The 13,142-nt window shown below is 33.6% G+C and overlaps 1 protein-coding gene, 1 long non-coding RNA gene and 1 pseudogene across 5 annotated transcripts in view; 1 reads left to right on the forward strand and 2 right to left on the reverse strand.

Annotated features, from left to right (window-relative positions):
• LOC101893612 (forkhead box protein O) overlaps positions 1-13,142 on the reverse strand; it is a 131,098-nt gene that overhangs the window by 72,817 nt on the left and 45,139 nt on the right. For all 4 annotated transcript variants that reach the window (XM_059127169.1, XM_059127172.1, XM_059127168.1 and 1 more), the window contains 2 exons: positions 5,433-5,820; positions 2,583-2,800 (listed from right to left, as the gene is read on the reverse strand). In XM_059127169.1, the coding sequence (XP_058983152.1) occupies positions 2,583-2,800; positions 5,433-5,646 (432 nt within the window). In that variant the 5' untranslated portion in view covers positions 5,647-5,820. The remainder of the gene's footprint in view (positions 1-2,582; positions 2,801-5,432; positions 5,821-13,142) is intronic.
• LOC131804350 (uncharacterized) lies at positions 619-1,539 on the forward strand. Its single transcript, XR_009343099.1, has 2 exons — positions 619-1,256; positions 1,328-1,539. It is a non-coding gene; the product is annotated as an uncharacterized LOC131804350 (long non-coding RNA).
• Positions 12,178-13,071, reverse strand: LOC131804312 (uncharacterized; annotated as a pseudogene).

The raw sequence follows: 13,142 nt of genomic DNA on the forward strand, positions 1-13,142 counted from the left end.
TTGTTGTTATGCTGTTTGCCTTTGCGGCGTAGCTCCCCAGCTAGCATTTGGAAGATTGTGTTTGAAAAAATCACTTCGGTGAGTCTATTTCGAGTCCTTTTGGTGATCAAAAAATGATTAACTCACGTATACGATCGAAAAGCGACTCGAAAATGACTCTCTTTAATGAGTAAAAAGAGGTCAACCAAAATACAACAACAAAATGTAGGGGAATCGCAAATCAATCATTGAGATGTGCAAAATGTGACTATTTTTTCCGTTATTTATTATCATATTGCGATCATGTACAGATTGAAAAATTATTAGTCTTAAAAAGATCATGCAGTTGTTTGAAAAGTGATTATACCCAGCTTGTACATGAAAATTGTTTTTAAAAAAATCACTTCGCAGAATCTTCTACGAGTCCTTTTGGTGATCAAAAAATGATTAACTCACCTGTACGATCACAAAACGACTCGAAAGTAACCCCCCTTAATGAGTAAAAAGAGTTCATTTAATTTTATAAAAAAAATGTATGGTAATCAAAAATCATGTGTATGGTAATCATTGAGATGTGCAAAATGTGACTATTTTTTCCGTTATTTATTATCATATTGCGATCATGTACAGATTGAAAAATGATTAGTCTTAAAAACATCATGCAGCTGTTTGAAAAGTGATCGTATTGATGTATTTTTTATCATATTTCGCACAGACAAGTGCTTAAATGCTGCTTGTTTTTCTATGCATAACGGGTCATTTTGTTGCGTTTCTGGAGTGGCTATAAAAAAGTTGACTTATTGGTCATTTATAAAAAGTGCGTGGAAGCGTCAACAGCAAAAGTGTTAAATATTAAAAAAGTGATAAAAAATATTAAAAAGTGTACGTTTATCTATTTGTTTGTTTATTTATTTATTGTTTTTATAAAGAAAAAATGTCAGCAAGCCAATTTAAAAAAAAAGGCTAAAATATAAAGGATGGCAAAAAATGAATTGGTGCAGCAAAATGAAACGATACTTAAACAATTTGTAAGTATACAAAATTGGGTCTTTGATTGATTAATTCACTACTTTGCAATATATTAATACTTATATATTTTTTGATAATCTGTTTCCAGAAAGAATTTATTGCAAAAACCGGCGGTGAAGGACCCCCTCAATTCCTTCGGGCTGCCGTTCGAAAGATTTTTTCTGACAATTTAGCCTGCCAATACAGCTGGAAGGGCACCAGTGTAAAGCCAAGTGCAGAAAAGTGTTATTTAGTGCCAGTAATCAAAAGTAAGTTTGTGTTTTTAACACGTATATAAAGAATTAGTAAAATGGACAGACTTGTACATATTTAATTTCAGATATTTGTCATCTAAAATACACAAGTAACGACAAGGATATGAACACAATCCTTCAGAAACATTTTGTTCACGCTCGAGACCGGGTTACAAAAAGAAAACGATCAGATTGAAGTTCCTGATTTTTTTATTTTTTTGGTTTTTCTTTTTTTATTTAATTTTTTACTATATTTTTTACCACTGGCATTTACTAAAATACACCTGAAAATGAACTAGTACAAATTATAATTATAAAAGTTGAATTATTTTTATTTTAAATAAACTATTTTATAAACAAATATAAACAAATTCTTTTTTTCACGGCACATCCCAATATTTAGAAATCACGTACGAGATTCGTAGGATCGTAAACACTCATATAGGACTCATAAATGACTCGAATTTAAGACAAAGGCGACTTAAAAAAGACTCGTAAATGAATATAAATATGAGTGACATATGACACTTAAAAGACTAATAAATGACTCACTAAGGACTCATAAATGATCAAAAAATGAGTTAAAAAAGACTCGAAAAATAAAATAGCACAATAAATGATTAAAAAACGATTCGAAAACGACTCGTAGAACGATCAGAAAATAGTCGAAAAAGACTCTTAACTAATCTAGAAGAAGACTCATATGTGATTTATTAAGAAGAGTCGCGGGAGGTCACGTTTTTCTCCCGACAAATGTGTCTTTTATGATCAGAAAATGCGCGCATATTCCACATTTTTAATCGCGCGACCGGATCAAAAAAGACTCGAATGTGATTAAAAATTTCAAAAAATGCTGACTGGGTCCCCCTGACTGGTTTTATTTTTTTTGGGGTTTTGGTTTTCTTTTTAGTTGCTTTTTTTAGTGTTTTGCTCTCGCACGTGCTTCGTAACAAACAAAGTCGATTTTTTGTTTGTCGATATTAGTCATTTTTGTTGTTGTCTGCTTTTATTGAAGGTAGGAAGTATGAACAAACAAAAATTAATCAAACGAAAAGAAAAAAAGCAATTAACAAAGAATCTGAACTGATTTCAAGTTCAGGGTCATGATTGTGTTTCACATTGTGTTCTTTGTTTTTGGAATTGTAAAGTGTTTGTTTTTCTTTTTCTGTTTTGATTGTCAAATGCCGGTCGTAGAGACTAACCAAAGCTTTGCCCGTATATGTCAATATTTAAATTAGATCTTAAGCTTGTAATTGCATTTATTTTTTAAATTTAATTTAATTATTAGAATTCGCATTTTTTAGAAGGTAATTATGAGAGTAATCCTACTGGTTGACTTACCTTCCAGCCCGCACTACTAGTCGAATCACCCTTATCCTTAAAATATGGAACATTGTGCACCATCCATTCATAAATTTGACTCAAAGTCAAACGTTTTTCACTTGCCGAGCCAATGGCGTGTGTTATTAGATCAGCATAGGAGAGATTACCCCAGGCATTACGACGTGATGAATTCTTTTTGGCGGCATTCACGCTAGGAACATTGGTTTGTTGTGAGTCTGCAAAAAGGGAAGAATGAAAAATATTAGAAAAAATGTAAGAATTAAGAATTTGTGTGTCATAAAGAAATAGGAATATTCTGACACCGCAGCGTGATATAAGACGAAAAATAAGAAGACACTTTTCCCGGCTTTTGTTGCCAACATTTAAAACTTTGGAGTCAAAAAAGATGATTGCCAGTCTCATATCTTCCGAACCCGTTAAGAATTCTGATTTGCCCTCGGAGCTTTTTCTTGACATAGAGAAAAAAATCGCTGAAACATAAACTCCATAGAACTTCATCTTCAGGCTTTGATCTTTGCGGAAGAAGTACTTCGTCAGCGAATGGTCCAGCGTAAAGCTTTAGATTCGTTCCAGTAGTTCGTCTTAGGAATTGTTAGTACTCAAAATGCACAATTTGTTTAGTTTGACAACATTTTTCAATTAAAACTTTATTTATCGTACAAAATCTTCAGACTTTCTAGATTTTATATATTACAGTACAGGGTGACATGAAAAAACTGCAGCCAACATCAGATTGCTGTCATTTCTAAGCCACTCATCCGACAGCTTTTTACAAGCGTACAAAAGCATTTTGATGAGAATTCTCCAGAAAAAAAATTATTTGTGATGGAATTTAAGCGTGATTGTGAGACTTCTATATATGTGGCTGGAAAACCAAAAGTGGCTATCATTAGAGCACTCCAGCACTTAAATGTGAATAAATCTTTTGTTTTTCTTACCATCGGTAGTTACCGTGATAGTGGTAGCGTAACCCGACGTCAAGGGAATTAACGGAAGAAAGCAGCAATATCAGCAGAAATGGTTCAAAAAGAAAATAAGCGACTTGATCGCAACCCGCGTCGCAATGGCCGAAAAATGGCTCATGAGCTGTACATATCGCAATATCCCATTCGGCAAATATTGAAAAATGAGCTCGGGATAAAGCCATTGAAATTCCAAAAAATGCAAAAACTTACACCGCAACGTAAAGAAAATAGACTCAAAAGAGCTAAAGAGTTGCATCGCTTGGCCGAAAGTGGTGAACTGCCAAATTTGGTTTTCTCCGATGAGAAAACATTCGTTGTCCAGCAGTTTGTAAACAAACAAAATGAACGTGTTTACTTGCCAAAGAGGTCAGCTGAAAATGTGCACCTTCGGTTGGCCACCAGAACTCAAGCGTCAGCTATGGTGATGGTGTGGGCCGCCATAATTGCTAATGGTCGTTCCACGCTCGTATTAATCTACTGTGGCATCAGAATAAATGCGAAAATATTCTGGAAGGTGTATTAAAGCCTTGGGCACGTAAACATTTTGACCTTGGACAGAATGAAGTTCCTCGCTTCATTTCCAGCGCACAATGACCAACAAAATCTACCGATATCAATGCGTTGGACTATTGTGTCTGGAGTATTTTGGAAAACAAGGTTGGCACTAAAAATGCCACTTCACCCAATACTAAATACAGTACCATTCCGAAACCACCTTCATATGTCCAGGCTCCACATGGGTGGCCTAAATTTCAGATTTCAAGCATTATCTGTTCAGCCAATAACAAATTGTACCAAATATAGTAGAGCATTTGCAAAGCGCAAACCTACCACCAACAGGAACCCCCAATACAAAGTACTACTACGACGTACTCTGATATACGATATATTATACAAATAACATTTTCGGCTAAAATTCCTGTCTATAGACAAAATGATCAATTTTAAACAGGACTGACTTTAATGTCTTGTTGCCATAGTCTCCCAATTTGATACTGATCAAAAAAGAGACATATGGGATCTGAGATTATTTATAAAACAAGTAAAAAAGCAGTTAAGTTCGGCCAAAATTTTAACACCCTCAACCCTTTGGAAAGAAATTTAAAAAATCCATCGAAAATACCGCTTAAATAAAAACCGTTATATGCGGGCTGTAGTATCGATTTCGAACTTAAAATACGAAATTTGAAATAATTCCGGTGAAAAATGTCGCTAATATCATCAGAGTATCGAATAAAGGGAGGTACTGTTACAAGCGGTACTATGCGAAGACATGGACCTGCATACGCAATTTTTTGTCATAGGCTGTAGTACCTATTACGAACTTTAAATACGAAACAATTCCGGTGAACAATGTCGCTAATATAATCAAAATACAGAATAAAAGAAGGTACTGTTACAAGGGGACTGTACGAAGATGTGGACCTGCTTACGCGATTTTTTGTCACGGACGGCAGTACCCATTAGGAAGTTTAAACACGATTTTTGGAAAAATGCGCTAAAATCATTAAAATACCGAATATTATGATGTACCGTTATATGGGATCTACACGAAAACGTGGACCGACATGGCCCATTTACGAACTTATCCTGCCTACTGGCAAAATACACATGTGTACAAAGTGTTAGTCTTCTATCTCAATCCGATCGAAAGAGCGTCGACTTAGAATTTTACGCTGATCCAGAATATATATGATTTGCAAAGTCTATCATGAGTATTTCGAAAAGTTATAGAATGGTGGATGGCATAAAATATATCATATTCGTTTGTTGTGGAGATATAACAGCCATCAACGCAAAAACATACATACAAAGATTTCCAAAATATTTCCTCGGAATAACTTGAGTTTCAAAATCCCCAAAAAATACGAAATCGACTCACCTCCTCCGGCCAATTGTTGATTACTGGCCTTTGTACTCTCCAGCTCATCGGGTGGTTCTACAAAATTTTCTGGCCTTGGACATGGCCATGTATTCGAACGAGCTCTAGTCTGTGGCTCGAAACCACTCTCATGTAACTCCGCCACCAAGTCCATGTGCAGACCGCTTGTATCGGTGCGTGGTGGCGTTGTCCATTCATGGGCAAAGCCGTCCATTATATTTGCGTAGGGATCGTTTAATAGTTGCAGTTTTGTGCTGTGTACTTGTTTGTAGATGAAGCGTTTATATGACGAGACCGGCGCCAACAGTTCACACCACAGAGTTACAAATCGAGATTAGAGGAGTTCTTCTTTAAGCCAAAACTAATACCAATACAATATCGCACACTGCTGCAAAGAAACAAAAAAAATAAAACAAAAAATATTATTATCAAATAGGTATTGAAGTAATATTTATTAATAAAATACATTACAATAGGGTGCCTATTACAGGTAAACCGTCAAAGTCAACACTGCAAAAATTATTCGACGTTATGTAAAACAAATGTTAAACATTTGAGCAAATATAATAGCTCTGAGCAAATGCCCAGTACTTTAATAATAAATAAAATAAATATTTAACTACAAATGCCTAGAGATAAGGGATAATGACAGAGACAGCAAAAATATAAACGCTTAAGTGCATTTACACAATCAGTTGTTACAACACGTGTACAGACGACGGCAGCAAGGTGAGAATTTGATTTGATTTTTTTTATTAACTTTTATTATAATTATTATTATTTTTTTTTTGTAAATTATAACACGTAGAATATCAACGGCTTAGAATATAGGGTCTGATTCCGAGATCTGTTTTCTGTTTCCGAGATCTTTTATATTCTTGCAGTTCTGGAACAGGGCATATAGAGATATGCCCTGTTCCAGAACTGCAAGAATATAAAAGTTTTTACTACGATAACCGATTTTTCCTCGAAATAAATTGAAAAACTAGTAGATTCGGTAAGGTCCCTAATCAGAATAATAGAAAACCAAAAAGTTGTTTTTAAGGCAATACAAGAGAGCGCAAGTTCCGTCTTCCACATTTTTTTTAACGATTTCCGATTCTAATTCCTCGGAATACGTTCTATTTAGGTATATAGCATCTTTGAATGTCATCGTAGCAGGTCAAAATACCATACAGAAATTCGCCATCAAATTCTACTATATGTCACAGAATACATCTAAAGTCTTAATCTTGCCTAAACGCCAGGAATCCACAAACATTAAAAACACATTTTGAATTCCTTCAAAGCATCACTTTAGAAAGATGACGTCAGATACAAAAATATTTTTCATAACATTTCGCTAAAAGTCGCCAAAGGGAATAAATCTCTATTTACATTACATAAAGAAAATGTTTGATGAATATTGGCAAAAAATCGAGCAAATGTTTGTTTATACCCTCTACCATAGTATGGAGGGTATATTTAGTTTGTCACTCCGTTTGTAACACCTCGAAAAATACATTTTAGACCCCACAAATGTATGTTCTTCATCAGCATAAAATTCTATGTCGATTTAGCATGGCCGTCCGTCTGTGGAAATCACACTAGCTTCCGAACGAAATGAAGTAGGTTGATAAAATTTTACTCAAATATATATAATGTCTGCAGAGCTTTTGGTATTGAAAATGGGCAATGAAGGTCCACGTTTTGCTATATCCCCCATACAATGGTACCTCCCTATTTTCGGTATTTTGGTGATTTAAGCGACAGTATTCACCGAAATTGTTTCAAATTTATTATTTGAAGTTCGTAATGGATACTACAGCCTAAGACAGAAAATTGTCTGTGCAGGTTCACGTCTTCGTATAGCCCCCATAGAACTGTACCTTCCGAAATTCGGTACTCTTATGATTTTATGTACAATGGTCACAGAAATTGTTTGAGATGTCGTATTTAAAGTTCGTAATGGATACTACAGCCTAAGACAGAAAATTGTCTGTGCAGGTCCTCGTCTTCGTATAGCTCCCATATAACGGTACCTCCCGATATTCGGTATTTTGATGATTTTTGCTACATTTTTCACCGATTTCATTCATGTTTCACATTTAAATATTGTAATGGCTTATGACAAAAGTTGCCTATGCAGGTCCACGTCGTCGTATAGACCCTAATATAATGGCTACACTCGGTATTTTTAAGATTTCAATAGAATTTTTAACGCATTTTATTTTTTTTTTTTTTTTGAAAATTACCAAATTCGTTCTGAGTGGTGGAGGGTATTTAAAGTTCGGCCCTGCCTGAACTTATAGCCTTTTTTTGGTCTATTACCATTTTTCTGTTAATTTTTGTGTTGCACAGTGTTATTTATTGTCAAATGAGCGTCCAATCATTTATCTTTAAAAAATATATTTTCTATGAATATCAAAATAACGTTTGTATGAAGGACTTTTTCCAAAAAAAGATTAAAAGACACTCTACCTAACAGGCAGGTATTTACGTTCATTTATGTCGAATCTTTTTCATATAGAACCAAGATGTACATTTTTTAACAGGAAGCAAGATAGATTTTTGTGCATTTGTTTACCTTTTATAAAAAATAAGACATTTGACCATTTTTAAAATATCTATTCCCAATTGTTATCTATTGGTCTGTTCCAGAACTGCAAATTTTAAAAGTTTTTTTTTACGATAACTACTAAATTCTTGCAAGTACTGGAACAAAGCATATGTAAAGAAAATATGTATCCATGTGTTATGGGTACAAATTCGCCATTTAATATTATTTAGAATGTCAATCAATATCACAATTACAAAGTCGATCGTTTTTCACATTTCAATGCTAGACGGATTTGTTTAGTATTAATTTTTGTTGTTTTTTTTTTCAAAGTTTTGTTAACACCGATCCGATGGTGTCGGACAAAGCGAGAAGGAACATTTAGCAGTTATCAGATAATTAATAAACAATTCGCATTTTCTTTGTACGACTGTGGTGCGATTTAATTGTGTGAGTGTGTGTGTGTTTGTCTACGCCTATGTAACGCAGTGTTATTTTGCCCGTTTCATTTATTCGGAAGAAAAAAACAACAAATAATTGTGATGAGTTCCGAACAATATGGCAAAATGTTAATGTTCAGCATTTGCTATTTTAGGTCATTGAGCTGTCAATAAATTGTATAAACAAATGCCGTCAATAGTATGGAAATATGTACGTACATATGTATGTATTGAGGTTTGTAGGATTATATTTACAAATAATCGATAGAGAGAACCAAATGGTACAAAACAAAAAATGTGGTTCAAAAATGAGATTATAGCCATTGCTCCTTCCATTTCCGTATGAAAATATATCGTGATATGAGATTTTAGTTCGAGGAGATTTTGGGACTGGAACAATAGGTGAACCTGTACTCCCGCAGGTAAGTAGATTTGATAAACCTTTAACCCTGCATCAAATTATTTTATGTTGTATTGCCCATACAAAATCCACGCTATATTCAAATTCGAATACCTACAACATTTCCATGTGTAAATAAAAATTCTGAAAACAAAATAAACGGCTAGGTGTGCGTTATAAAAATAAATCAATTGAAAGATGTTCGCCACCTGAGAATTTCACATTCTCTGGTGTTACTTCTTCTCAATTTTTTGCTCCTCTCTTTCTTTGTAAATGCGGAAATAATTAAGTAAAGAATTGCCCAGTAAACAATTTTTGCCGAATTCGGTCCGATTTCTGTCAGAATCTCTGAAAAAATGTCCGATTCTGATTCCGAATTCCTTCCGATTTCTGTACGAAAGTTGTATGGACGTGGTCACCGAATTCGGAAAGATTTTCTGAAAAAAATCTGAAAAAATATTAGATTTTCTGGACGAATTCGGTCCGAATTCGGTGAAAATTCTTGAAAAAATAGGAGAAAAAATTAGATTTTCGGAAAAGATTCGGAGGACAACTCCGAATTTCTGAAAGAAATCGGGCAGAATTCGTCTGGAAATTCGGCGGAATATTCAGATTTTCTAAAAGAAATCGGTCAAAATTCGAAAGAAAATTCGGAATAAAATTCAGATTTTCTGAATTTGGTTGTCATTGCCTATCAAATACATAGCGCATGATTGAGTAGACAAAGTCAGTGTGTCGAAAAAAGCATAATTCATACAATTCGTCTTGTGCAGGTCTTTAGTTTCAACTGCTAAACAAGAACTAAAAATAAAAAGCAGTGCACACAGAAAACCGGTATGTAGTTGTTTTTGCAATTTTTTTCCATCATATTTTTTTGGGAACGAAAGAGAAAGAGGCTGATTCACAACAACAACAAAAGGCACATTTTTACAACGGAAAATCTAACAGTTCACAATAACAATAACAAATAGCATTTTTGCATTTGTTGTTGTTGAGATCTTGAAATGAATGATCACAACAACAACTACTATGGGAGAGAATGTGTCAAACCACCACCATCCGTTTACATGTGGGAGAGAATATGCCAGAGCAATAGACAATCTACTCTCTCCGTTTGTACATTTTTCGAGTTTTTTTTCGCTTAAAAACACAGGAAAATGTGCAGAAATTCTAAAAAAAAAACGTTTAGAAAATCGGACCAATTTCTATCAGAAATTTCTGAAAAAAACGTCAGAAATTTCGGAAAAAAATCTAAAATCAGAGCAGTCGGAAAAAATTGTTTACTGGGTGCCTGTCAAACACTTACACACATACACCATTAAAATGAAACGTATGTATGTGTGTATTTCTTTCAAGCTTATTATAACCCGCTTGTTCGGGTAAGCACTACATAAGTACTTATACCATTGTTCCAAAAGAAAGTACCAGTACCTACTCGCCAATACACTAGCCACGCGTTTGAGTGACGAATTTAACATGGGGATGTCATTGGAGGTATGTAATCGTCACCCTCTCGTTTACCTTCCATTAACGAAAACAGTAATGACAAGTTCAGTGACTATTCGTTTATCATTAATAATGAACTACTTCGTTAACAATGAATAATAAATTACTTCGTTAACGATGAATAATGATCTACTTCGTTAATGATTAATAATAAACGAATTCTGCATACGCAGTACTATGCAGAAGATCCCTATGAAATCAAAATCCACATATTTAATTCAAAAATACTTCAAATAATGAAAATAAACGTCTGAAATGTATTTGTCTGGCTTATTTTTGATCAGCATGTCTTTGCACCGACATATTTTTAAAAATTCTCCTTTTCTGCAATTGAATTGCCTTCCGAATTTGGTCATCCGCTGGACCAATATTATTTGTTTTGGCCATTGAGACCGCTTCTGAAAATGAAAAAAATATAAATGTATTATTTATATCGGGTTTTAAGACTATAATTATGCTTACCTAACAGAACACCATAAAAGTTTTTAAGTTGTTTAAAACTTTTCTTCCCTTGAACACCGTCGACATTGTAGGCCATGGTAACATTGTCGTTTAGGATGCATTTTAAGTTTTTGTGAACCCCGGCTGGTTCTAGCATTGATCTCATTGCTTTTATCTAAAGAAAAACTTGATATACAGCTATTCATATTTATAATAAAAATGATGAAATATCTTACATATTGATTTCTATTTTCAGCATTTATTTCCTTGTCAATTTCAATTAATTGTTCTTCAGATTTTATTGGAAACTTCTGTATTACCGGAATTTCTTCGTATGTTTGCTTTAAAATTTTGGTCAATAATACTTTATTTTCCGCCAGTGCTTCTGCAACAAACTTGATCTGTCCTAAGATTATATGTTTATATATACATATATACATATATATATATATATATATATATATATATATATATATATATATATATATATATATATATATATATATATATATATATATATATAAATAATTTATTGAAAATATTCTTATTAAAAAATTACCTTGAAGGACGTTAAATTGGTTTTGTAAGGATTCTGTATCCTTTTTGACACCCTCAATTGTCTTTAAAACATCATTGAGGTTAGTATTTGATGTAGGTATGTCTGAAATTAGAATAAAGTTAGAATATTTAGAAAAAATCCCATTACATATAAAATAAAAAAAATACTTACTTTCAGAATAGGGTGCTAATGTTACGCGTTTTATTTTTTTTTTGGTGGGCTCGGTGAAGAAGACATGCTATATAGTTTTCTTAATGTGTAAATAAAAAAAGGTATTAAAAACAGGCGTGTAGAATAGGAATCAATACAGATTGAGAATTATAAGGAAATCGAATTGCTTTACATTCTACTTCACTTAATGGAAAGTTCTGAAGTTCGTCAGAAAGTTTGGAGTCAACTAAATAAATTCCTAATGAAATAGAATCACACGGTTCTTTATAAAAACTTGGAATATTTAAAAATTTGTGTCCAATGAGGGTTCCTCCATTTTCTTGCGAAAATCCATGAATATGAACAGGAATTCCGTTTTTAATATAACATATGTTATCCGGTGCCTTCGAAGTCAAAGTACAACTTTTAAAATGAAATTTGGTTTCGTGTGCATTAAGACCTTTGTATTGTGTTTTGGTGCAAAACTTTTCTTCACAAACTTTCCTATAAATTTGTTCAAAATCTTTGATGGCCTTTTTACGCATTTTTTTAAACTTTGTAAATAATTTTCAAACGAATAGCACGAATTTTCAGTTGGATTACCAATGAGGTCAATACTATCTTTTAAATGAAGTAGATTATGTACATTGTACGAAACACTATTTCCTCCAAATATTAGCGGGAAATTTTGTACAAATAAATTGAGGAGAATTTCAATTGTATTCAAATTTTTCCCGCAGTGTTTGGGACAACACATCATTCTGTAAGAACAATGTAACAATAAAAATTCATAGTACACATCATCGTGTATTTCGTCTTTTAAAACTACAACACCTGTGTACAACAAAAACTGTCTGAACTCAGTGGCTTTCCAATATGAAATATCATCCAATGATCGTGGCTTTCGTGCAAATTCGGCCACGCAGAGATAAAAGTTTCTTAGAAATGTTTTGCAAATTTTCCCTTGGCGTTGGACAACAAATTTTCTTATTAATAAGCCTTAACAAAATGTTTCGCATTACGCCTAAATCCACTAAATGCATGCAATCTAATGGTATTTGGGTAATCATTCGCACATTAAGGAATTCTAATGGCGTTTTTTGGGTTAAGTACTTCTTCGTGTGATGATGAGGATATTTTCGCACACGAAAATCTTCATCTGAAATAAGTATTTCCGATGTTGTGCTATATGTTAATGTTCCCTCACATTTCTTTCCTCGTTGCGTACATTTTGAGCATCCATGTCGTGATGCTTGAGAAGGAGTGCCTGTAATGAATGCACGGGCAGGTGCGTCACAAAGAACTGCTCTAATGCTAATTTTACGGCCAATTAATTCTATGCCAGTTCCCAAGTATGGTGATACTTCATCAATAAAACGAGAAAGAAATTCCTCACATGTCGCTGGCTTACTTTTTCCAACGAAAACGCCAATTGGAAATACTGGTTGACTCTCTACATTTGTAATTCTTATTAATATTGGCCACAACTGTGTCTTGGAACTTCTGAAAAGTGGCAAACCATCTACGTTTATATCAATGATAATATTTGTGGGTAGATTTAATACTTCGGCTATCCTCTTTAAATGGAACGACAAACCAATGTGCATGTATGCACCACCAGCAATGTTTTCCACTATCGGTCTATTCGGGCAATGGAACTTATAAAATGGAGTAACAA

This window comes from Musca domestica, unplaced genomic scaffold (assembly GCF_030504385.1).
Source record: "Musca domestica strain aabys unplaced genomic scaffold, Musca_domestica.polishedcontigs.V.1.1 42, whole genome shotgun sequence".
In the NCBI taxonomy this organism is placed as follows: Eukaryota; Metazoa; Arthropoda; class Insecta; order Diptera; family Muscidae; genus Musca; species Musca domestica.